General features: G+C 31.9%; 1 protein-coding gene across 1 annotated transcript in view; it reads left to right on the plus strand.

Annotated features, from left to right (window-relative positions):
* The window catches only part of LOC106883875 (A disintegrin and metalloproteinase with thrombospondin motifs 9), an 85,019-nt gene that overhangs the window by 27,109 nt on the left and 30,169 nt on the right, over positions 1–27,741 (plus strand). Inside the window, exons 9-27 of the mRNA XM_052972799.1 lie at positions 474–636; positions 1,097–1,195; positions 1,390–1,532; positions 2,648–2,711; positions 4,846–4,960; positions 5,819–5,955; positions 7,160–7,277; positions 8,520–8,612; positions 9,351–9,517; positions 9,965–10,091; positions 11,344–11,467; positions 18,478–18,685; positions 19,944–20,108; positions 20,893–21,060; positions 21,916–22,134; positions 22,632–22,802; positions 24,050–24,244; positions 25,284–25,436; positions 26,633–26,809. Of these exons, the coding sequence (XP_052828759.1) occupies positions 474–636; positions 1,097–1,195; positions 1,390–1,532; positions 2,648–2,711; positions 4,846–4,960; positions 5,819–5,955; positions 7,160–7,277; positions 8,520–8,612; positions 9,351–9,517; positions 9,965–10,091; positions 11,344–11,467; positions 18,478–18,685; positions 19,944–20,108; positions 20,893–21,060; positions 21,916–22,134; positions 22,632–22,802; positions 24,050–24,244; positions 25,284–25,436; positions 26,633–26,809 (2,806 nt within the window). The remainder of the gene's footprint in view (positions 1–473; positions 637–1,096; positions 1,196–1,389; positions 1,533–2,647; positions 2,712–4,845; positions 4,961–5,818; positions 5,956–7,159; positions 7,278–8,519; positions 8,613–9,350; positions 9,518–9,964; positions 10,092–11,343; positions 11,468–18,477; positions 18,686–19,943; positions 20,109–20,892; positions 21,061–21,915; positions 22,135–22,631; positions 22,803–24,049; positions 24,245–25,283; positions 25,437–26,632; positions 26,810–27,741) is intronic.

Here is a 27,741-nt window from a genome sequence, read left to right on the forward strand (position 1 = left end):
GATTGTATTATGTGATCTTGTAGTTTTATATTTTATAATTTTGAAGACATCTAGACCACCTTATTAGTTTCTATTAAGCTATCCAGTTATATTGATCTCCATTGAAATATCACTATCTTTGTCACCATAGGGTTCTAATTTTAATAAAGTTTTCTAAATCTGTAATTTATACTGAAATTCCTAAATGGAATCATTACATCATTAATACTCTTACCTGACTGTTTCTCCATATCTCTGCTATAATAATCCTAAAATATTATTTTAGCATTACAAATTATTATTCCTTAACTCTGAGAATATTTTATGAGTATTGAGCTCATTTCTGATTAAAAGGTAATTATTCTTTAAACCAAATACAATAAATCAAATTTACTACTTTATATGCTTGCATTGCTCACTGAAAGTATAAAATATCATTCTAGTTATGTGAAAACTTTCTTTATATTTATTTATCAATCATTATTTACTTTCAGTTTAGACTATGCAGAATGTCTCCTAAATAAACCATTTATCAAAAAGTATCAAAGATTTCGTTCAAGAGAAAAGTATCTTCCACCTGGACTAAAATATGATGTAGACACTCAATGCCGTCTGGCATTTGGGCGAAATTCATACAGTTGTCCAACAAGAACAAGTGTGAGTTCATCTACAATTGGCTTTTATTATTGTTTTATTTTTTATTAATGCATTTATAATTGTCGGAGCTCTGAAATATTGTCATAATTGTTCATAATTGTTTGCAATGATACTGAAATGAAATTGTTTGGCATACACTTGCATTAAAGTATAACATTTTAAAACATCTCAAGTTTCTTAAATGAAAGAAAACTATTTGAACAATCATCTAAGTTCAATGTTTGATTACAAAAAGTTGGAAAGAAATGAATATGAGATCCATTTCTTCATTGATTGAGGTCAAATATATGTAGACTCTGCTACATGTAATTAAACTTACCTTAATGACTTATTACTGTTGATATAAAAGAAAAGTTACATTTCTGATATTTGAAATAAATTACTTAACTTCATTTGCTAGAAATTTTAAGAATTCTTAACCTTTTCTGATATTAATTCTTTTCAAACTGTATTTCATTAGTTTGCATGTTCCCGTTTATGGTGTATTGGAGACACAGAGGAAACTTGTCATTCTGAGAATTTTCCATGGGCTGATGGAACACCTTGTGGTGCAGCAAAGGTGATTTGTTTTTCCTTGTTTCCCTTTTATATTCAGGATTTTTTTCTCACAATGAAAATACATATATTTTATATATAACTTTATATATCACTTTTAATTTTGGAAATTGTCAAAAAAGAAAAAAATTCTTCATATATTTACTAACTATAATTTTAAAGCAACAAATGGTCTAACAGATTTTTTTATTGTTACAGTGGTGTCAAAATGGTGTTTGCGTTATAAAAAGACACTTTGAAAAAGTTGATGGTAACTGGGGCAATTGGAGTGAATATGATGAATGTACCTTTTCCTGTGGTGGTGGCATAAAGAAATCAAAGCGTGAATGTAATAACCCCATGTAAGTAATGTGCTGGAATATTTTACTTCAAATGCTCTGAAAAGTGTAACAAATTTTTTTACTAATTTTCTACAGCTGATTTACTGAGATTATTTACTCATTTTTTTAAAGAATGTTTATCATAAGCATTCCAAGAACATCTTTCCTTTTTAGTTTCTAAATACTACATATGTGAGATATTGGCTGAACAGTGTAGCATATTTAACTTTCAACTGTAAATTTATATTGCCTGTAGATATTTTATTCTGTTTTTAACGCAAAAATATTTAATTATGTATAACCTATACTTCACAACTGGATAAGCACCAGGTCTTCTGTGAGACTAGTTCAAGAAATTATTAGTATTCTGTTCAAAATATTTATTTCATCAATTTATGCTGTAGGAAATGTTATTAAGTATTTGTATTAAGGATTTCAACGATCATAAAATGGTTAACATCATACAAGTCCATCCTGTGCAAACATGGGGAAAAAATCACAGGCATAAAATGATAATAAGTTGAAAAATAAGACAGAGTACAATCAGTAAATTATATGAGATTCGCTTCAGTTATTACTGCATACACAACCTTATTAACAAGCCATTATATGGATAGTAATTATGAATACCTCAAAATAATACATCTTTACAATATTTTTTGTGGTATTGTCATAAAATACTAATTTATACTTTAATGTAAAACTAGTTAAAAAAAAAGATATAGAATTATCATATTCCTAGAATTTAGTAAATTTAGATAATATCAAGCATAATTTATTGAATCTTAAATCATTTCTAACTGTGTTACTCTAAGTTCTAGTTAAAGCTATAAATAATAACATGTACAATATTGTATTAAAAAAACCCATTAGGTTGAAAAAAATTGAAGGCTGCCCTTCAACTTTTTTAACCCAATATTCTACACACCATTATTTATAGCCTTATCTACTCTGAGTTTCACCAATTATACAATTTATTTCCTATCTTTTAAAGTTTCTAAATTCTTATGATATAAACAACATTGAAATAGTAAATTTTTTTACATTGCAAATACATTGTTTTAAACAAATAAAATTACTGTAATCCTGCATTGTTTTTGTAAGCAATTTTAATGAGAACTTAATTATTTTTGCAGACCAAAACATGGTGGTGCTTATTGTATTGGAAAAAGAATAAAATATAAATCTTGCAATACTAAGGTAAAAAATTTTTCCTTCTATTTTCTTAACTTTAACTGAGGAAAACAATTTGCAGTATTTACTTAAAGGTTGGAAGCTGGCAGAACCGTTAACATGCCAGGCAAAATGATTATTTTGTCCCTCTTTACATTCTGAGTTCAAATTCTGCCGAGGTCAACTTTGCCTTTCATCTTTCTGGAGTTGATAAGACGAGTACCAGTTGAGCACTGGGGTCGATATAATTGGCTTACCCCCTCCTTCAAAATTGCTGACTTTGTGCCAACATTTGAAATCAATATTTACTTCCAGTTCTATACATTCTAAATTCAAATTTTACCCATGTCAACATTCTCTTTCATCTTTTCAGTGCCAATAAAAAGAAGTACCAGTCAGGTACTAAGATCAATTTAATTGTCTACCCAGCTACCTAAATTTCTGGCCTTGTGCCTGGCAGAATCATTAGAACGCCAAGCAAAATGCTCATGACATTTCTTTTGACTTTACATTCTGGGTTCAAATTCCACCAAGGTTAACTTTGTCTTTCATCCTTTCAGGATTGATAAAATAAGTACCAGTAGAGCATTGCAGTTGATGTAATCAACTAATCCCCCCCCCCCACTAAAATTGCTGGCTTTTTCCCAAAATTTAAACCCATTATCATTATTATTCTTATTGGCCAGCAGAGGCATGACAAAATTAATAAAGTGCCTGGGAAAATATTTTGTTGTTTCTAAACTATACCCCTTTTTCTATCCACTATACTTTATTTTAACTGTCATCTTTCTAAGATCAATGAAATAATTACCACTGAAACATTATGGTTAAATTAGCATATTCCTTCTAAAACATATGTGGTCTTGTACATATCTAACATATTCCTTCTTCTTTTATTTCAACTTTTGGATCATATTAAACACTTTATAACTAATCATTTCTCGCTAGATTTGCATTCCCTGGGTTTCTATTTCTCCCCACGTTTTTCCTGCAGACACCAACATACCTGATGTTCAAAGTGAACATCAACCACATCAGTTTCATCAGTTAGATAATATCAAGCGTAAAATATTCAACAGTTAGATAATATCAGCAGATAATATCAAGCATAATTTATCGAATCTTAAATCATTTTTAATTGTGTTACTCTAAGTTCTAGATAAAGTTATAAATGATAGCAAGTACAATATTGTGTTAAAAAAAACCCATTAGTTGAGAAAAAAGTTGAAGGCTGCCCTTCAACTTTTTTAACCCAATATTCTACACACCATTATTTATAGCTTTATCTACTCTGAGTTTCACTATGTCACACACACTATCAGTCTAAAGATCACTTCATAATACCCTCATTCCTTCTCAAAGTCATCCAGCCACTTAGATGGATGTCACTTCCTTTATGACCTTTAGATGGCCTGATGCTCTCCTTGTCCAGCAGGTATCCAGAATGTGACACAGCATTCCATCATCTGATGGGTTGCTTCAAGAGTTCTCTTCCATCACCCTTCCTCTTCCCCATTGAGTTTTGCACCATATATTGGATGGCAAACCCCATCTCTGATCTGAATGGATGCATGTCCTTCCTCTTCCTCAAAATGTTGCGGTACTATGTAAACAAAGACGCCTACATGTGTTTCCATATCTGAACACTACTCTTTGTGAGACCAACATCTCAGTTTGTCCTGACCTGGGCAGCATGTTGTTCCAGAAGATTATCTTAATTAGTGAGATTTGTTCCCTCTTGGCCATGGCCTTGATTGTGGCAATGGTTTCTTTCCAGAATCCTGTTTCCACTCAGCCTATATTCTGCTCTGAAGAAGCATCTGATGTACCATCTGCTAAGTGTTTCCTTCTGCAACCCTGAACAAAATACTGTACTGTTGTCCATCAATAGCTCGTCCCCCAAGCCCCCTGCAGTTTCATTTACAGTCCCTATCCTAATTTCTCTCTATATTGCCATCCACCCTGGTCCGTAGTCAATCATTGAGAGGTACAATCTTTCCTGGCAATGTATCATATCAATTGCCAGCTTCTTCCAACCTTATTTTATTTTGAATCAATTTGGCAATTAACTGTACTTAAAATTACGTTTATTCTAGACTTCTGAAGCATGCAGAGAGATTATTTTATTTAATATTTTTAAATATATCAATTCCTCAATTAGAAATGTCCAGAAAATACCAAAGATTTCAGAGCTGCACAGTGTTCAGAATTTAATGGCAAAATTCCACTTATGGGACTTCCTTCAAATGTGATGTGGGTTCCAAAATATTCTGGAAGTAAGTGTAGCTTTACATATTGATCATTCTTTCCAATCTTAAAACCTCTATAACTAGGAGTTGCATCAATTGTTCAAAGAAACCTTATTCTTACATATATCAGATTGGAGCCTGGTGTAACCATCTGGTTTCACCAGTCCTCAGTCAAATCGTCCAACCCATGCTAGCATGGAAAGCGGACGTTAAACGACGATGATGATGATGATGATGATGATATAACACTATATGGTCTGAAAGCTAAAGAGTGTTTAAAGTGAACTACTGATACATTACTTTTCAGATTCTCAATAATTTAAAACTTATGACATGCTCAGACCAAGACTGTTGGTCAAAGCTGTTACAAAATGAAAATAAGGCTAATAATTATATTAGCTTGCAAAAGATATTAAGATAAAACCTATGATGTATTTTTGCATATGTGAGAAGCATCCTTATGTTAAAAATAAAGAATTATATTTTATTGCAGTAGTATTCTCTTCCATATTTGATTGGAGGTTTAAATATTGTACGTGCTTTTGGATGCATGTTTCTAGAACAATACCCTCTGAAGAGTCTTTTGTTAATTTTAATGCAGAAGTTTAGTATATTTCCCTAATTAATTTTGTATCTAGTCTTTCAAAATTTGAAATGATAGCTAATTAGTTCATTATGTTACATGTTTAGCAGTAATAAAAATGTCTTAACAAACGAAGCCCTTACTTTTATAATACTTGCTTCAATGTGTTTCTTGTAAAGGAAAACTAGTTTTTATTGTCTTGTCTGATGCTGTTTTCCAAAATAAGCTTCTGTATTTTACCTCTGATTTCATAATTCTTTTTTTTTTTTTTATTGCAAATCTTTTATTTTCACATTTTGCAGTCCATTTGAAAAACACCTGTAAACTTTACTGTCGTGCATCACATGGAAATGACTATTATTTACTAAAAGAACAAGTTACTGATGGAACTAAATGTTCTGAAGATACTTTTGATGTTTGTGTGAATGGAAAATGTCAGGTAAACTTACTTATAAAACAGTCATTTAGAGCTATTTTTATATGAATTGTTTCATAAACAAAATTTTTGCATACTTTCATTCTATTTCACAATGCAAGATTACAATTTTTCCAGTATGTTTTTGAAACAAATAACTTATTTTAATCTTTCAAGATTTGAAATGATAGCTTATTAGTTCATTATGTTATGTGCTTAGCAATAATAAAAATATCTTAACAAATCAAACCCTTACTTTTATAATACTTTGCTTCAATGTGTTTCCATAAAGGGAAACTAGTTTTTATTGTCTTGTCTGATGCTGTTTTCCAAAATAAGCTTCTTTATTTTACCTCTCACTTCAATTGTTGATCTTCAATTGAATTCTGTTCAACTTCAGATGTCCAAAGTATGTATTTAAATATTCTTTGGCTGACGCAAACTCAAAATGTTTTAATTTTTAGATGTAAACATAGAAAAGCTGTACTATTTTATAGAATTGTTCTACTGAATAGGAGCTATCACTGCTACTCTGCAAATAATTGAAACAACTTCTGTCACAAAGCAAACAGACTTTTACTATTCACAAAATAATCATCATTCATTGAAATATCATCCTCATCATCATCATAATCATTGTTCTCTTTACATCTGCTTTCTCTATACCAGCATTGGTTAGGTGAGAATTACTGAGGTAGTTTTCTAGTCACTCTGTAACTTCTACCTATTAATAAAAAAATATTTATTATAATTACTAAATATATTGGGTTTTGATAATCTAAAGGAACAAATCCATACCTATTTGTCCCTTGCATTGAAAATGAGATAGAAGGAAACTACATTTTATTACACTTCATCACAAACTGCTTTTTATACATTATCATACAGGTAGGCCATTTCGTGTAATTATGTTGGAAAATATTCCAGAAAGTTTGCAGTGGATGTAGGCTTATTGTAAGATTGACTTTCCTGCTAAATGTGTTATTTGATTGGAGCCTCTAATTGGTAAAATATTGATAGAAATTTATTAGAGCATTGTTATATTTGAGGATGCTCATATAACGCGTGTGGTTAATTGGCAAAAAAATATGACCATCCCCAAATATAACAATATTTGTTTCAACACACGATTTCACATCAGGAATCTTGCAAAACAAATACATAAACATTAGAGTAGTTATTTACTATTTCTCTACAGTAATTCTTTTTTTTTTTTTTTTTTTTTCAGAGAGCTGGATGTGATTACCAACTTGGCTCTACCATGAAACGAGACCGTTGTGGTGTTTGTGGTGGTGATAATTCTTCTTGCAGAACAGAAACTGGCACACTAACTTACACAAAATATGGTAAGTGAAATTTATTAGCTTTGCATACCTTTTAACTGATAAAAGATAATGTTAGAATAATATTTTCTTTTATTAGATAATTATCTTGGTTAATTTATTTTGGTAATTTATTTATGGCTCTGCAAAACATCAATTAATAAACTAAGTGTTTGTGGATGAAAATATTTCCTAATATTAACTGTTCAACAATAATGCAGATCTATACTAATTTTTCAAGAGTTGCAGTCAATCAAGTTGTTTGATGGCTGATCTACTGGCCAAAATTTTTATCATACCATGTGTGCTGTTTTATGCCTCAATGAAACAATGGCCCACCCAAAGCCACTTTAACTAATATAGTGTGAATGAACTAGCAACTTCATTCACACTATGTTATGTACTACTGTTATGCAGTGTAACACATCTTGTGGCATATCTGTTGCTAATTAACATATCATAAAGACATTATCTAAATCAATGGTTCTCAACCTGAGTAATAGTGAATCCTTGAGGCCATTGTGAGCTCACATGGGACAGCAGATGGTATGCTGTGAGTGCTGCATGTTTAGAGGGGTTGTGATTTTTATCTTAGAAATAAAATATTTAAATCAAGTACTCTTTATTATATTTAAACATATTTTCAAAAATAAATCTTTGTTGGGACTAGAATATGACTAAAGCATTGTATTATCTATGAGTAGAAACATGATTGATGATGTACTCAAGTCCAATGTAATTTCATTTTATAATTCTTTGCTTTTTTTTAGTAATTTGCATGAAAAATTTTATGTAGAGGTACTAATCCACACAAATATATACAAAGATGAGAGAGTATAATAAAATATGAACACACCAGCACAAAATCAGCTTCTATTTGATTTAAGGGTTTTTTAACTTGTTAGTTTCATTATTACTATGACTAAATGTTGTTGATACATTGAAATTATTGCTTCATGTTCAAATTGAACATTTACACACATTTTTAGCTTAAAATAGAATCCAAACTGCTCTAAAGAACTACTGTCTAAAACATCTTTAATTGTTCCTAATATATTTATATTATATTATAAACTTCACACGCTACTTTCACATACTCAACGCGCACTTGAAATGATGAAATAACTAATATCAAATTGTTTACATATTTAATAAACATTATAATTTTATGACATTGAAATTATTTTTTAAAATGTCTTATTGTTGATATCATTTCATGATTTGTTTTAAGCCATTTTTCATTACAATGTACTTTTATTTATACAGGCTACAACAAAGTTGTTGATATTCCTGCTGGTGCCAGCAGTATCCATGTATCCCAACGTGGCAATGGTAAAAGAGCTGATGAAAATTACCTTGGTATGTAGTCTGGAGATTATTAAAAACTTACAAAAAATGCAATTTGTTTCTTACTGTTGAGTCTTATGTATTTGTTGTTTCAACTGGATATAGTAACTGTTGTGATTTAAGAGACATTTATCTGCTATTTCTAGTTAGCTGTGTGATAGCTTAGTGGCACTCTCATTTAGTAATTGTTTTTGTTAGCCCTTATCAGGTCTCCTTGAGTATGTAAATGGATTCAGTGCTGGCTGACAAACCAAGACATTCAAACTGAGCTAAAGTAATAAATTTCTCACCATGATGATCTTTATTATAATCATTCTATTTGAAAATTTAAGTCTTAAAACATGTGGTCCTAGTTTTAATGATGACAGAACATTTGTTAGAGATATTTAACTGTTACATTGAGTTAATAGAGAAAAGTTGCTCTACTCATTTGCAAACATTTGGAGCCATCTACTTCAAAAATTAGGTGAAATTTTCATATGAATAAAGTTGTGGATACACATTTTCCTCCTTTAGGTATATTCATTTTATAATGTATTATCACATTACTAGTAATTGAAATTTGTGTTAGGTAGTCAAGTTCTTTGGGATCAGATACAGAGAAATTGGCTTTTTTATGTCATGCCACGTAAATTCAAAACAATTTGATTCCAGATTTCTATGCTCAACAATTATTTATGCTTTTATATTTTTTTTTACACAATAATTATTGCATTAGAAATAACTAATTTGATTCCCTTAAACTTCCAGCACTTCAGGATTCAAAAGGTAATTTTATTTTAAATGGAGATTATACTATAAAAGAATATCATCACCGGTTTCGAGTGAAAGGTGGAAGTGTAGAATACAGTGGATCTATTAGTCCTGTTGAACAGATTAACTCTTCAAGTATCATTGAAGAACAGCTGACTGTGTTGGTAAGTGTTATTGTTATCTAATTTTTTTCTTCTTTTACCTTAATTTCAGCTGAACATTTGCCTTCAACAAACTGCTATTTCATTTTGGAGTTGAAATAATACTAACATTTATTTGGGAAGTACGTTTTTGTTCTTTTTACTATGTCCCGTATCCATGGAATTGAAACAATATGAAACTGTGAATCTTGACTTTACTAAGAACATTAATAGTGTAGGTGAAGTGTGCTGGCTTACTTCTTGCTCTATTTGTATCCTAATACCTGATATACTTAGACATTTACTGTTAAGATATGAATCCCTTGTTTAATAACAAATTGCATCTATGGACTTTGACTTTACCTTCAGAACCAAAATATACTTGTGTCTAAAAAAAATCACTAATTAACATATATTTATTTAGTCAATTACCTATATTTACTCTTGTTTTGCTTGCTTTTCTACTTCTAGGTTTTATCTGTGGGGTCAGTTGAGCCTCCTAATATTGTTTACTCCTATAGTATATCAACTGGTGAGAATGTAAGGTACTCTTGGAATGCTGATGGACCTTGGACTGACTGTGATAAAATATGCCAGGGTGAGATATATGTTTATTAGTTCATTTTATTGTGCTGATAATTAAAGTCTAATTCAACAACTTGTATATTATTTATTAATTGTATGCTATATATGTTGGTATTGTAATGTTAGGGTCTGCTCATTTTGAAAAGGGAACAGTCTTCATCATCATCATCATTTAACGTCCGTTTTCCATACTGGCAGAAGTTGGACAGCTTGACAGAAGCTGGCAAGCCAAAAGACTGAGCCAAGCTCCCCTGCCTATTTTGGCATGGTTTTTATGTCCAGATGCCCTTCCTAATGCCAACCACTTTACAGATTGGACTGGGTGCTTTTCACATGACATCAGGATGTTGACTGATTAGTAGGATGCATATTGCCTTGTTCTTTCATCAGCAGACTTCAGTTTGTCTACAACTTTGAATGAACTGCATTCATCATGATATTTTTGTTTCTGCAAATGAGTGAAAAAATATATAAAGTATTTGTTATTAAACATGGTGTATATTCCACATGTCATATATCCTATGCGCTTACTGAGTTAAATATACTTCACTTCACTGAGGAAATCCATTTAGTCTAAAACCAACTGCTTTCACCAGTTGGTTTTAGACAAGATCCATTCCAATCTGTATTGTCTATCTTGCAAAAATTTTATGGGCTAATATTATTGGAGTTCTCTCCCTTACATGTTGTTTTTCGATTTTAACCCTGCCTAAGTATTTTACCGATCTCCAAGTGGCCAGATAAGATCTCTTACACTTGCTCTACAATATCATTCTAAAAATAAACAATCACATCATTAAAATCTCAAAGCCAAGAGATAACACATGATTAATTCAAAACCATATGTGTAAATAAACATTACATTTGACAGAGTAATCAAAATGCTAAAGGGTGAAGTATCCTACAAAGAGATTTTGTATACTAATTGCATGGATAATCTCAGTAATTTCTCTGAGGCCTATTCTAAATATCAATGCATTTGGTTGAAAAAACAAAGCATAAATTATTAAAAAATTACAATCAGTGTTGTTACTTTACTTTACAGTCTCAGTTAAAGATATATTTCAATTTATTTAATGTCACTTATATAAATAGAGATGTTTCCCTTATTGAGAGTTCTGAAGGCATTTAAACATGACATTCTTTTTAGTAAAGCCTTCTTTCTCATTTTATTTGAGTTAAATTTTCATTTTGTGTACAGCTTCACCTAATTCATCTCATATACTGTTCTCTTTAATGTTAGTTGTTTTTCTTTAATGTTTAAGGCCAGAAACGTAGAAGAATTATTTGCACCAGAGATGATGCTTTAATAGTATCTGATCAGCGCTGTGATGAAAACACTAAACCAAGTCAGATTATACAACAATGCAACATGCACTGTTCTATTGGGTAGATTACTTTATATCTTTTGTGCTTGAATGGAATGTTAGCCTGTATATATAACTCTGCATATTTTAACCTAAAATTTAACCAACACTGTTGTGTGAATTGATGAGAATATATTTTATACACCTTGGAGTGTTTCAGATGCAATTTTTTTCCAGTTCTCCCAAAGGGTTTTAAATTGCCTCGTATTTTGTATGTTGTATGTTTTTGAAAATATATAAATACACAATCGTTTAGTGTGAAAATATAAAATGATTTTATTTTTGTTTTCCACAATTTGCCTACCATTCACAGAATAAGCTGTTGTATGAGTTCCAGTCTATCGTCTATTTCTCATTCGTTGTATTAGTAGTTAAAATTGTGTATAGCCAAAGAATGTGTAGTTGTCATGTATTGATGTAACTGATCCAGGATTCTTTCTTAACAGAGAAACCCATTCTTCAGCAAGCATAAATTGTAAAGAAGAAGCTGAAAGTCTTTTGTAATCTGAGGAAAGTGACATGTAGGCCATTTATTTATTGTGATCATCAAGATAATTTCAATGTCTATGGGTCCCTATATTAAATTTCTGCACATCATAAAGAAGAGAAAATATGTTTAAGAGTTTTGAAAGAATGAGTATTTATATAAATTTGGTTTTATATGGCCATATTATGACAGCTGATAGAGAATGAAAAAAACTTGAGAATCCAATGGCTTCACTGCATGATAGTAATATATATTTTGTGAGTAGATCAATATGAGGAACATACTTTTAAACTTGCAAGGTAACTTTACACTAACAATGATCATGTTAACAATTAAGGAAAACTTTATACTGCTTACAATGCACAATGCTTTCATAATAGGATTTCAGTGAACGATTTATATAACTTTTTTTTTTACAAATTTATCTAACCTTATTTACTAAACATTTTGCACCCAAGTGGTTTTGGTTTAAATATTTTCTAATCTATTAATATTTTGACAGGTTATCTTCTCTTTGATCTTTTATTCTGGCAAATTTCATTTCTCTAGAGACTATTTGACTCTAAATAAATCAGTGTACTCGAATACTGATACTGAAAGTGTCTGTGTATTTTTGTTTAGTAATAGAGAGGTAGTTTCAATTTTTATACTAGAAAAATAATTTTTAAAAAATTGTTGATATAAATGGATGCTTCAGATCTCTTAATTCTACATATCCTGACAATTCACTGAATTAATAAAAACAGTTTCAAATGTCTCTGAAACTGGAGTAATTAAATTAGGCAATGTATTCATTTACTCAAAGCTCAGTCAATAATTCAAATTTGTTCGGTATTGCAATAATTCATTTCACCAGATAGTATTTTGGGGTTTTTTCAGTCAATGGCATATTATGCTTGATTATTAAAAGATGATTTGATCATGAATCAAATGCCTTTGATCATCAATCTGCTAGATCAGATCTGATGTGGGGCTAAAAAACAATCACAACTAGTGACAGATTTGTGTATGCATATGTAATGCTGTCACCAGCATCCCAGAAATACAGGCATTAAGAACGCCAACACATGAAATAAGCATAAAAAGAAACAAAATTTATTTTAACAATGTCATCAAATGAAATAAAACTAAATGAATAGAAAACAAACATATATGAACATATCATCATTATTTAACATCCTCCTTTCATTCTAGCATGCGTTGGATGGTTTGACAGAAGCTGACAAGTCAGACGACTTTGCCAAGCTCTACTGTCTGCTTTAGCATTGTTTCTATGGCTGGATGCCCTTCTAATGTTAACCACTTTACAGAACATACTGGCTACTTGTTTTACTTGGCACCAGCAGCAGTGAGGTCACCAAATAACTTGCAAGACAAGACGCCTTCAACTGAGGTGGGCTAGTATTTTGAAAGATGGCTTTGTGTTGGGTGATGAAAGGTTGAAGTATGAATAGAGGTACAGAAATAGGTATCTTGCAGTAGAAGAGATACATGGCTGCCACAGTTGGAGAGAGAGAGAAGATTGTGACGATATGATGGGGGTGTGAGTACAGTCAAATTACAAGGGGATGTATATAGGTGAAGTGGGATGTGTGTGTATGTGTGTCACACTGTGCCTCAAGTTCTGAAGTAGTCATTGGGGTGGCAGTATGACATACAGCATTTTTAAACTAGGTGGAGCTCATCCCCTTCAAAGACTGAACACAGTCAGTTTCTTCCAGAAAGGGATACAAGTAGATAGACAGATAGGCTAAAAGAAATAGAAAAAAGAGAAGAATCAACTTCAGTATAGGACTGGTGCTTTAATTATCAACTCTGCAAGAATTAAAGGCACAGTTCACCTTGGCCAGATTAGAACTCAAAATGTAAAGATCCACACCAAATACCACAAAGTATTTTTTTCTGATGCTCTAATAATTCCACCAGCTTGTGTGTATGTATCACAGTTAGAAGTCCTTCCTGTTTCCAAGCAAGGTAATAAATTTTCCTTGACCAAACATGTTATCACAGAAGATTGGCAGCATGTGACATTGCTTGTATGATGATGATACTCATCTACAACCATTAAAATAAGGAAACAAATACACGTGCATGTGTGTGCACACGCACACACACACACATATGACAGTCTTCTTTCAGTTTTCATCTAATCACAAAGCTTTAGTCAGTGTAGGGTTATAGTAGAAGACACTTGTCCAATGTGTTACACAGGTGTATAACCCAAAACGATGTGGTTGGTACATATATGTGCCTGAAAAAAAGATGAGATGGTCAAAGTTGAAAGTCTCTTAACACAGACTGGGTAATCACACCTAAAATGGTTTTCAACAGCATTTTTAATCACTATTTATGTGCATAGTATACATGTATTGTCTACATCAATAAAGCCAATAAAAAAGATGGCAGTCTATAACTGATCATGGAAAAAATAACAAATAAAATAAATGATATTCAAAGCACTTGCTATGAGGAGTATATAAAAAATGCACCTAAATTTCTTTCTTAAATTGATATAATTTTTCCTTGAATGATGGGAAGATTGTCAATGAAATAAGTGCTTGTCAAGTATGGGTGGCAATTTAATTACATGTGTCCCAGAAGGTTGTGTTAATCCAGTATGGCTACAGTTCACTGAATGGAACCAGTACAAGAATTATATTAAAGAGCTTTTAGGAATCAAGTACATGAAAACATGTAAGAAAATTTATATATTAGTACATACAAAGAAGTTTATATGATAGGCTAAAATCTGAGAAGAGAATATGCCAAGCGTTGTCTGTGGTAGACTGATACATTTCACATTTCTAATATTTTAACTAAATATAAGGGTATGAATTATTAGCAAGCTGGTCAAAATGCTTAGCAGCATTTTGCCTGTCTTTATATTCTGAGTTCAAATTCCACCAAGGTTGACTTTACCTTTGATCCTTTTAGTGTCGATAAAATAAGTACCGATTAAGCATTGGGATCAACATAATTGACCTACTCCCTCCACCGAAATTCTGGCTTTGTACCAAAATTTGAAACCAATATTTTAACTAAATATCAAAGGGAACTCACAGCTTTTACTTTTTCACTGGTATTTACTTTAATTTCCCTTTAATTTGTTTTCTTCTTGTTAACAGCATTTTCAACAGTAGTAAGCACATTCCAGGGTCATTGGCATGTTTGAATTTAATATTTAATGCATGTGTGGGTTCTTTGCATTTTTAAGGTAAGTGTAACAAAAAACACTTGGATATTTTTTTTTCTATTGTTACTGTATTGCATGAGTTGGTTGGTTTATTTGTTAGATTAATTGTTTTTACAGCTGGGTTTCTTACTACTCACTAGGAGTAAACAAAGTTAGATGCCTTTGTTAAGGCACAGCACAATGACTAGTAAGGTATGAGTTTTTGATCCTGCAGTTAGTACATTACTATCAACAATGGCCACAGTCAAATGACTGAAACAAGTAAAAGAATAAAACAATTCAAATAATTTAGTTGTCATTCTTTTTTTTAAAGTATTTCATCGTTTTCAATGTTATTAGTCTGTTTATCCCTTTTGTTACCATATTTCTGTTGAAATACATCTACTTTATTTCAGCTAATTTTGAAAATAATAAAGAATTTATTAAAATATCTTAGTCATTTCTAAAATCTCTCTAAGAGAGAGTTATTAAACTTCATTTTATTAAATATCTTTCCCATTTACTTTGGAGAATTCTATACAAGCTGCCTATGAAATAACACTGTATAATGTATTGACAAACTTTACAAATCATGTTGTAATAAGATTTCCTAATACAAAATTTCAAGAACAAACTGTGTATGTACGTGTACACGTACACACACACACACATACACACACACACACACATGCACGCACACACGCGCGCACACACACACACACACACACACACACACACACACACACATAAGCATATGTATGCAGCCAAAAAGAAACTATTAATGGTTTATAATAGCAAAAATCAAATCCAAAATGTTTCCAAAATTTTGAACTTTATATATGAAATATATTCTTTGAATATATGAATTGTAGAATTTATGTATTATGCACCAATGTATCTCAGACAACAGTCTTATAACATATAGGAACCTCATTAAATATAAGTGACAATTTCATTGTAAACAAATATCCAAAACAGTGTTTCTCAACTATTTTGTCTCACACTCCACTTCAAATTAAAAAGAAAAAAAATGTACAATCCATCATGGTTGCCTTTTTTCTGGGGTTTGTAGAGCTTCATTTGCATTCATACACACATACACAACACAACACAAAACACACACACACACATGTATACTGTAGTGTACCAGAGCACTGTATACAATAAGTTCATTACCACTTCAAAGGTTCCGCTCACTATAAAACATATGTAGCCTGGATCTTTCCTACTCCATTCCGTAACTCTTGTATTCTTATTCACACACCTGGCAACCCTGGTCGCCTACCATGGAATATAAAAAGAACTTTTTTCAGTTTATCATTCTTTGATATGAAAAAATCCACAACCTTCCATCTCTATAAACCACTATTATCCCTGAAAGTTGTTTTTTCATATTTACTACAGATTGCTTGAAGCTAACTTTCTTCCTACACCTCAATCCGTGGATGTTACATTTATATATATATATATATATATATATATATATATATATATATGTATCATCATTACTAACATACATACATTTGTGATTGCATATTTATATAGGTATGGCTATGCATATATGTGTGCATTTTGCAAGCATTCATATCATTGCTTGTGCAAATCTACATGTCTGTAATGCACTTATTGCATGCTAAATTTTGAGAATGTTTTATATTTTTTTAATACCTTTATCAGCTTGTAGTTTGCTAGCTATCCATCTTTTTTGGTTTTGTGAAGCCCAGCTTGTGAAAATTATTGGAGAATCAGTTAGTTATGTATCTGTAAGTAACTGTTTAATCTAAAGTTATAGTCCAGGCGTATGTATATGTGTATGCTTGGATGTGGCTGCATGTATGTATATCTATGCATTACATATGAATGTGTGTGTGTGTGATATTATTTGCATAGGAGTGAGCTTTGTTAGAGGGACAGCAAGCATGCTGTTGATATAGAGGAAAAGAAAATTTTGGGATACAAGAGAGTCTCATCAATGCAATCTGATTGGATATTCCCAATCATAGATTTTTAAAAAAGAGAACCCCTTAGGCAGGCAGCTTACGCAGAAGATTCTCATACCAGATACAATCAAATGCTTTTCTGATGTTATGTGCAATTATATAGTTCTTAACTCATTTCTCAAGCATAAAAAACAACCAATTCAAATGCACAACAAAGCCTTTAGATTAAAGGCGTAGAACAAAAGATTGGTATTCTAGAAATACATATAATTTTGTTGAGATGGGAGATAGATTGCAAGATATGCAAGGTACAAAGGTACTTACTTTTCTGAAAGTTGTCTTGTAGGTATTGTTGAGTAAATTTATTCCAGTTAGTGGTAAAGAGTGACTCTCTCCTAATGTTCTAGATAATATTCTTCATCTGTACAGCAACAAATGAATCACTTGGGTGTGTTGGGCAAAGAGATTTGGTTGTGAAAAGGTTTTAAAGGGACATATCTAGGAGACTGGCTTCAGTCATTTGCTTAGTCACCTCAGAGATGTGGAACGCATTTGCTGCTAGAAGTTGAATGCATAAAACTAGTAAAGTTCCAACCAGGTAAATGGCTTTGAGTAATAGAGGACTGAAGGTGTTGTGTGGTAAGAGAAATTAAGGCATGTTTTTTTAAATAATTCAGTACATGCAAAACCATTGATGGCTGGTTTAGTAGCTGAGAAAGAAGTTGATACTTAGATTACCATTCTGTCAGTCAGGGAGAGAATGGTGTTGTGACAGATAAACTTAGATGAAAGTAGAAGAGAGACTTTGATCCAGAGAAACTATAGTTATTTACTGCTAAAATTTAGGTAATAGATCAATGGATTCTACATACACACAAACACTATCTGTTGAGGCAAAGATAAAATATAGAGTATATGCCAGACAGGTCTGTCCCAGCGAGGAATAAAATATTGAAAAAATGTGATTTGTTCATTAGTGAAGGTTCATATTGAACTAACATTCATTGATATTAATGTAGAGAATAAAGAATTAACTTTGGAATTTTGAGTTGTTTTACTAGAGGAAGGGGAAAAATGGGTTCTTGGACCAGTTTTAATTCCAAAGTTGGAACCATTTCATTTCAGAAAAACAGCACAAATAACTGAACTTTCTATCTTTATTTAATTTATTATGAAGAATGATACAATAAAATACCTGCTTTATGTGGTCAGTACCCACCTTACATTCTGAATTCAAATCCAACCAAGGTCAATTTTCCTTTCATCTTTCGTAGGTTTTTCAAATAAGTACTAACAACACTGTTAGAAATTTTTGGTGTTTTGTATAAGTTTTTATGATTTTGTTCTGAACATTAATATTTCTCTTGTGTACAGAGAATACAAACATATCTTTTAAGCAGGCGTTAATGTCCTTTTATTTTATTTTTTTGTAGCTGGAAGGTGATATACAAAGAACGGTGTTCTGCAAGATGTGGACCTGGACGTCAAAAGCAAAAAGTTCGCTGTGTAAAGACCTCTGCTACAAGTTATGAAATAACTGATGAAAAGTATTGCAACCATCTTCCGAAAACTCATAATGAAATTGTACCATGTGAAGGGAAATGTCTGCAAACACATTGGGGATATGATAACTGGTCTGTGGTAAGTCACAGTAGAAGCTTAGCACTATTCCATCAAACTGTACCATCATGGCTGTAAAGTTAAGAAGTTTGCTTTGCAACTAATGTTTCTTGGGTTCAGTTCTACTGTATAGCATCATAGCCTTAGATGGACCAGTACTCTATGATTAGACTTTGATTGACAAAAACAATTTTTTTTTCAACTGTGCTCTTGGCCTTTTCAAATCCTCTAAGACTGGTGAGGTCATTACAGCTAATCTTGCAAATGTTCCTTTTGAAGATTTGCAAGTTGATAACTGCAAAAGACAAAAAAATGGGATTTTGAATGATGGAGGTATGAGGAATAAAACCAAACCCTGCAACATACTCATAGCACTGTGTAACATTTTTTTTTTTTTGTCTTTGGTCAGTAAGTGTTATTTCCTATTTGCTTCTATCTAGAAATCAAAGGAAATGACTAATATTCCATTCAGACTTCACTTTTGTAACTTGGACATCAATGTTTTGAAACTGATCTATTTTCCATTACATTTCAGAGTTGCTGAAGCAGAAATATTGTCATAGCAAATATTCTGCTCAATACCACAGATTTATTTGTCAGTTCATTGACCTTAACCACTTGAAGATGTCTCTTCGTGGCATCTCTGATCATGAGCAGGAGTAGTGGAGGAGTAGTTGAGAAGGATTCTTTGGGGCTTGAATAAATGTAACAAAAGCAAAGTTTGTCAGAAATATTGGCCATTTTTCATGCTTTCTAAGGGTAAGCAAATAGGAAATAACAGTTGCCACCCAAAGACAAGAATCGTATTACACACTGTAGTTGATTCAGAGCCCTATCAGCACACATTGCAATTGAGAGAAGTACGTTACAATATAATCTGACAGGAAGAGGCCTTTTTATTTTTCTCATGAAAATACAAAACAAAAGATTTCTACTTTGCAAAATATTGTGTAGTGTGTATTTTTATGCATGTTTGTGTATAAGCATGGAATCTCTACGATGGGAGAAAACCATTTATTAGGATATATCAGATATTAGTTTATCAGGAACAGATGGTAAAAACTTAACTCCCATTTCGAGTTTAAAAAAACAAAAAAAGAACCACATGAATACTGAAGTATAAATAAAATGAAATCTAAAATGAAATGCTTCTTTTATGTACATTGTCTAGTGCTGTACTAGTTTTGTTGTTGCATATTGAAAAACATCCAAGTAATGTATGTAAACAATGTCAAAAATCTTGTTTATATGCAGTATTGGTTTGTTTGTTTTTTTTTAGTGTAGTAAAAGTTGTGGTACTGGAACTCAAATAAGGCGGTCTTATTGCTTGGATGACCGAAACAAACGACTCCCTGATACAGAATGTAATATTCAAAATAAAATATTCCGACAAATTTGTAACGATCACCGATGTGCAAGCTGGACATTTGGAGATTGGAGTGGCGTAAGTTATCTCCCTTACTCAAATTTATTTTCTTTCTTTTTCTTTTCCTTTGCACTTCGACATTTCTCCTGCTTGTCTTTTGCAAAAACATGTACATCAAACCACTCTGTTGTTTCTCTTCTATTATAGATCTTAAAGCTTTGTTTGTTTATGTAATAGTGTGTGTTTGTATACATGTGCGTCTGAATGTAAATGTTTGACAGGAACGCATCTCAAAACGCAATTTTGCTAAATCTTATACTAATCCCAAATTCCTGATAAATTACTTCTTCATGACGATTTTATTTACAATTACAATCATTTCTATTTTATACTACTAAAAGTCTTGAAGAAAAGCAAACTAATACGTTAATTGTAAAGTCACTTCCACAATACCTAATGAACAGTTAAGTTTCATGTCTAGGCTCCAAATTGTAGTATTATAAAACAATTTAATTAACAAAATGATCAGATATTTTGTCAAAATATTTGAAATAGAATTGTAATGCTATTTAACCCTTTTAACTTATTGAGTTTTCTTGAAGACATCACCTGGGTCACTGATGGCTGCTCATGGGTAGATGTTGTTTACCTTGACTTTGCTAAAGCTTTTAATTCTGTGCCACACAAAAGACTTATGGCAAAACTGCTTATGAATTGTTTAGTTCACTTTTAAAATATATTTATTGTATTTTAATATGCTCTAACAAAATGATAACAATTGGTAATTGTGTTTGGTGAAAATGTATTTGATAAATATTTAATTTCTAAAATGATTGTGACTTAATTATTTGCTATTCTTTAGTGTACAGCAACATGTGGTTTAGCCAAAAAGCACAGAGATGTCTGGTGTCAGAATGATGTTGACCAGAAGATCCCTGATGAATTTTGCCATAATGCTCATCGACCAAAGTCTTTCATTGAATGTAACCAAACTGAGTGTCCAGTATGGTCGTATGGACCATGGAGTGAGGTAAATATTCTATAATAAAAGTTATATAATTCTCAAGTTTATTTTTGAAAATTATTTTGCAAAATGTATCATATGCCTTTTCTAAGTGTAAAACCCAGTGTCAAAGATGAGTTTCTGATTCATAAAGTTCGAACAACCAGAGACATCAAATATCTTGGCAAAGTCAGTGTAATCTGGTGATTTATTTGAAGCAATGTCATTTCAGTATATAAATTGAAAAAGAATAAAAGCCACTTAATGATGTAAAGCTGAAGAAAAATTAATTATTCTATATTTCAACTTTAATTATACCTAATCTTATCCTGAAAAATTAAAATACAACACTAAAAGACATATGATGCACATCAATTGCCAACACTTCATTGCGTTTGAATATCACAGCCCACACATTCACGCTGTGTATATATGTGCATCATAACAGCTTTGGTATTATTTACAGCATATTGTTCATTTCAAATTTTTTAGTTTAAGATAAGTGTTTGTTAAACGCAAAATATTGAGAATTTGTTTTCTACAGCTTTACATGTTTCAGTAATTTCCTATTTAAATACCTTTAAAGATGGAAGCAATGTTCACACAATCAGTATGTCACTTAAACAATATTTTTCATATTCTTAATCCATTTTTCTTAATAGTTTGGTTTTGAAGAAGAGGTTGTGTCCATGGCTCTCTCAGCCCGTGTTTTCTCTACAGATAATCCAGTAACAGAAGTTCAAACTGAACATCAATTACATCAATTTATCCTGTCAGATAGGGCCTATAGAGTCTCTGCTCTTTGCATTATATAATGCAGTTGTGTGTATATTCTTTTAACAATATAATTTTACTCTACACATTAATTTTGTTTATTTCCAGTGTCCAAAGACTTGTGGCATTAGTTGGAAAAAGAGAGCTGTGCAATGTCATACTGTAAACCATATATTAGTACAAGATGAACTATGTCCTGTTCACCAGAAACCAGTTACCATGCAACAGTGTAGAATAACAGAGTGTCTAACACCAACTACAATTCCCCCTAGAAGCAACGTTAAACAAGAATCTACATTAAAGTGGAGATTTGGTAGTTGGACAGAGGTAATCTATATTAATTTATTCCCATTTGCAAAACGGTAGTCATTTTTAGAACACATGAAATAAGTATCACCTCATAGACATGTTTCCTGCTCATTGATATTGATGAAATGATGTATCTGATTAGGCCTCCGTATATGGTATCCACTCAATGCGGAAACCACTATGAAGTTACTCAACCTGCAAGAAATAGCACCCAAATCTCATTCATAACATACCCTACCAACTTAAAAGAAGATATTGTATTCTTAGACATACAATGCTTGCTTAGCGCAAACAGTATCACTTTCATTTTTTGCTTTTTCCATTTGTCTCAGACCATTTAACAATAAATTGATAAAGGATATTTAATATTGAATAAAGATTCTTTAACTGTGTTATATCAAAATAATCATATCCTGGTTGCCTGTGTGCATTTATTTTTGTGAAAACATACTTGTTTGAAAATGTATTTATAAGTTTTGTTTCTGAGGTTAAATAACTAAACCTGTAAATTTCAGTGTTCTGCCCAGTGTGGTGCTGAAGGTGATCGACAAAGATATGTCAGTTGTACTAATGACAAAGGAAACACCAGAGACGATGCCGAGTGTGGCCATCTCACAAAACCTACCACAGTTGAAAGATGTTTATCTAAACCTTGTGGTCAATGGCAAACTGGGCAGTGGGGAAAGGTTTGTTGAGATATTTTGATCATCTTTTCTATTTTGCAATTTCTCATATGATGTGCTAAAATTGGTCATAAATTGAAATTAAGTTAAATAACTGTACAGACTAAGTAGATGAAAATGGTATCTTGAAAAGGCAATTTTTTTTTCAACATAAGGTCAAAGCGATCTGTTGATCAAATGTATCAAATATTCAAAATTGCAATACAGTGGTGTTGTACATTCATAACTTAATACAGGATTTAGTAATTTAAAAATAAAAAAAAACAAGCTCTAAAATAAAATAACCTGAATAAGCAGGAAATGCAATAAAATAGCTAAGATAAACTTATATAATCTATTTGGCAGAATCATTAAAACTCTCTGGGCTCTGGGATCAAATTTACCTTTTATCCTTTCTCGGTCAATAAAAGGTACCAATCTAGAGCAATGGATTGATGGAACTATTAAGAATATCAGACAGACATCTTATAGTATTTCTTTTGGTTCTTTACATTCTGTGTTCAAGTCCTACCATGGCCTACATGGGTGAGAGATTTAATCCATCCACTGGTTCAATACCACCACCTAGCCCTTTGAATGCTTTTAGCAGAGTTCATCCCATTGCAAACGTTTAGGCCAGGACTCCACTTTGAGGTTACTTTCCTCTCTCCTACCCATTTTGCTGGCCCTGTAAAGGATTATGGGCACTGCTTTCTCTCTGGATAATGTATAGCATAGTAGTGTACAATATAATATATGTGTGTGTGTGAGAAAGAGAGATAGGGAGAGGATGTATAGGAGAAAGAATGAGTGATTACAAATAAATACAATGTCATATTGAAAAATTTCCCTCTAAGATGTTAGTTTGAAATGGCTTGGTGGATGAGGTTTGGAAAACCAATTTTAGAAGATTCAAATGAACTGCACTTTTTTCTTTTTCTTTTTTTATTGCATCTCTAGGTAATTGTACCTTCCTTAATTTATATAACAAGAGGTTTTACTAGTGTCTTACTTCTAGGAATGTAAGCAGTAGCCAATCCAGCGAGATTAATCTCTTACTAAATATGGAACTGCAGTTAAATTATGGCTTGACATATTCCTGCAGTTGTATTTTATTATTGTTAAATCAAAATAGATTATTCCAAATTTATTTGGTTGTTGCACTGTCAAATTCTATCATTTAACATATTTTCTGTTTATGATTTTTTTAATAATAGTTATTCTTGTCATTGAAATACAATACATGACATTGTACTATTTCTATCTTCCAGTGTACTGTTAGCTGTGGAGAAGGAGTACAAACTCGTATAGTTGCTTGTATACATCTTGATCATCAAGTTGAGGAGTTTAAATGTTTCAAAAACTGGAAACCAGTTGCAGTTCAAGCATGCCGACAACGAGAGTGTGAACTTCCATCAAGTGATTCTAGCAATTCATCTCATTGGAGAGTTGGCAAATGGAGTGGGGTTAGTATTGTTTCTATGATTCTCACAACTTGCTCGTTTTCAAGAGTTTTGTTTATATTACATGTAATGTTTTACCATTTGTCTTGTGATTTAAAATAAACCTTAGTCAACTAAATAGTTTTGGTCCTAACTATTGTTGCTCCCGGAATTTATAATTCCATCTATTGATCTGTGCCTCTAGGATACAATTACCTAGAATCCATTTTTCTTTGATATCTTATCCGTCCAATGTTTACACAATGCAAAGCTTTCAGTATAATACAAACGTCTAACATAAGTGATGCAGCCATATGAAAAGAGATGTCTGTATTATTTAAGAAATATATAGTTCAAGGGAAGTAACTCTGATTTCCGTGGTGGTGCAAACTATAGACTTTATAACATTGCGAAATCGAGTAGCTTTTTCAATTAATTTATATTGCTAATGCCCAAAGGAAAATACTTAAATGCTGCATCTCCCGATGTAAATGAAGTCATTTATATATGAATACATCTGATCACAAAAGATAAATGACCAGGGCTTCCAAGAGAAATGGCGTAACAAGACTACTTTTTGGTTTCAGAGATTGGTGTGTGGGGGTGGGGGAGAGTCATCTCAAAATCCAAGGCACTTCTTAGACTCTCTGGACAATGGACCTTTGTACAGGCCAACACTCCCTTTTTCTATACTACTTAGAAGCCTTGAAAATGACTATTGCTCTTGTGTTCAGGATTAGTATTTGCCATTCTTTTATTCTTAACTGGTTGGAGTATTAACTGACTTTAGATACATTTTGAGAAGCCAGTTCTCTGGTGCCTAGAAAACTGCCTTACAGTATTTGTTCTTTATATTCAGTGTTCAAGTCTCACTGCAGTTAACTTGGTTTTTCATCTCTCTGGGGTTGTTAAAATAATAAAAGTACTGTATGTGAGGGCTCTCTCTCTCTCTCTCTCCTCTCTCTCTCTCTCCCTCTCTCTCCTCTCTCCATCTCTCTCTTTCTCTCTCCACCTATCCGTCCCATTAACTCTGCATCTGTATGCTTTCGAATTTCTATTTTAGTGCTCCAGTACCTGTGGTTCAGGCTGGCAGCGTAGAAGAGTTGCTTGTAACTTTGAAGACCAAAGCCGTTGTAATGTTTTACGGAGACCTATTGAAAGGAAACCTTGCAACAGTGGCTATTGTCCTGGATGGACATATGGAAACTGGAATGAGGTAACTTTTTTTGGTTATATATTTCTAACAGCTTTGCTTCATATTGTCATATTTATAGTTAGGATAGTGGTAAGAAGTTCACTTCACAATTATGAGGTTTCAGGTTCAGTCCGACTGCATGGCATCTTGAGCAAGTGTATTCTACTACAACCCCGAGGCAACCAGTACCTTGTTAGTGAATTTGATAGAGAGAAACTATGTGAATAGCCATTGTGTGTGTGTGTGTGTGTCTTCTCCCATCCATCCCATTTGACAATCAGTATCAGTTGGTTTACATACCTGTAATTTTGTAGTTTCACAAGACAAACCAATAGAATAAATACCAGACTTACAAAACTAATTACTGGAGCCAAATTTTTCAATGAAACCTTTTCAAAGTGGTGCTGCAGCACAGCCACAAGCCAGTGACTGAAACAGATAAAAGAATAAAAGACATTGTAAATTTATCTGTATGAAAATTTCTTCAATGAGTTCGATTCACTATATTATTTGTACTTATTTTATCAGTAAAATGAGGATTGACAAATCCAACTGTGGTAAGCTTTTTAGCTTTAACTCAAGAGCAAAAAAACTAAGTACCAAAAAATCATTTAATTGAATATTCTTCTCTGTTGCTCATTCTCACTTATCTTATTTTAGTGAATATTGATTTTTTTTTTATACTTTACACAAGATTCAAGTTGATATGTGACAGAAAATAGGGAATCATTTGGTGAAAGTGAAATTATGTAACATTTACAAGAAATTGAAATCAGACCACTACTTTTATTCATTGGAAGTGTATCTCTTGTTCTACATTATTCATTATAATTTTATTTATAAAATTGCACAAGAATTATTACAAAGTTCAAGAAGCAAGGTTAATTAGAAGAAAACTACTATATAATTTCACTAGCTCTTTCTTTCATAAAAAGAACTGAATGGAATTAATAATAATGAGTATTTTGTTATATTTCACATTTTCTTTTAAATGTTTGTAACATATATATGATTGGTATGTATATATGTACCTGTGCATAAGTATGTGTTTGAGAATCAATATGCATACATGTGACCCAGATTTAATTCAATATAGCTGTCTGTATGTATCTGTATTATTGTCAATACGTTTTACAAAAAAATGTTGACCTAGTAAGCTTATTTCATACTCAAACTAAAGCAAAGTTTCTTCTGAATGTTTATTCTTTAAATTCTAGTGTCCAGTAACTTGTGATTCAAATGCGTATCAGAAAAGAACAGTATTGTGTCAACTTCCAAATGGTCAAATGTTGCCAGATCCAAATTGTAACCTATACCAAAAACCTGCTGAAACAAGGCCCTGCCTTTCAACTTGCAATGAAGTATATGTATGGAATGTTGGAGCATGGGGTCCTGTGAGTAATCACAAATAAAAAAAAAAAAGAATTATATTTATTTTTCTAAATGCTATTTTTGTCTTGCCATCACATCACTTACTGTTCTTAAAAACAAATTGATCTGTTCACCTTTTGTTTTTGTTTTTTTAACACTCATAGTACAGAATTTCTCTCTCATATAACTTTTTACTCACAACTTTAAGTGACTACAGTGTTCTACAGAGACTGGCTATAAGTTAAAACCTTGCTGCAACCATAGTGTGGTGCTTACTTGCAAAGTATATTTATCTGTTAGCTACTGTCTGCACAGCTAACAACACATATAATTAAAGATTCTATGTAGTTACTTAACTTGGTGGAAATAGCAACCAAATCTCTCCTACCATATTACTATTGCATAATATAGTGATGAATACATTATATCTGAATAAGATGGGATAGTCATGGTCATTAATTATAAGTCTGCTCAATTAAAGTTGATTTGTGGGTAAACAACACTTGATACGATACTTCTTGTATTTGTGGATTGTTGGTAGGGAGCAGACCTGTAAAAAATATTGTCTATGCTTATATGAAAGTGTGACTGTAAGACAGCGCGATGTGGAAATAATAAGTAATGTTAATTAACAATAAATGCCTGGTGAAGCTAATTAGAGACACAGTTTCAATTCTTAACTGAAACATTTCTCTTTTATATTGTTACTAACACCCATTTCCTCTTCCTTATAACTCTTATTTTCATGCCTGCTGGAAATGGTACAGAAAAACTACAGTGTTTTGAGAAGCCAATATTGGCGAAACTTCAAATTCACCATTGATAATAAATATTATTTTGACTCTACAAGTAGTATTGAGTCCTTTATTCAGAGCATGTTTAGTGTACTGAAGTACACAAACCTATAAAACATATATATATATATATATATATATATATATATATATATTATATA

Source organism: Octopus bimaculoides, chromosome 1, assembly GCF_001194135.2.
Source record: "Octopus bimaculoides isolate UCB-OBI-ISO-001 chromosome 1, ASM119413v2, whole genome shotgun sequence".
Classification (NCBI taxonomy): domain Eukaryota; kingdom Metazoa; phylum Mollusca; class Cephalopoda; order Octopoda; family Octopodidae; genus Octopus; species Octopus bimaculoides.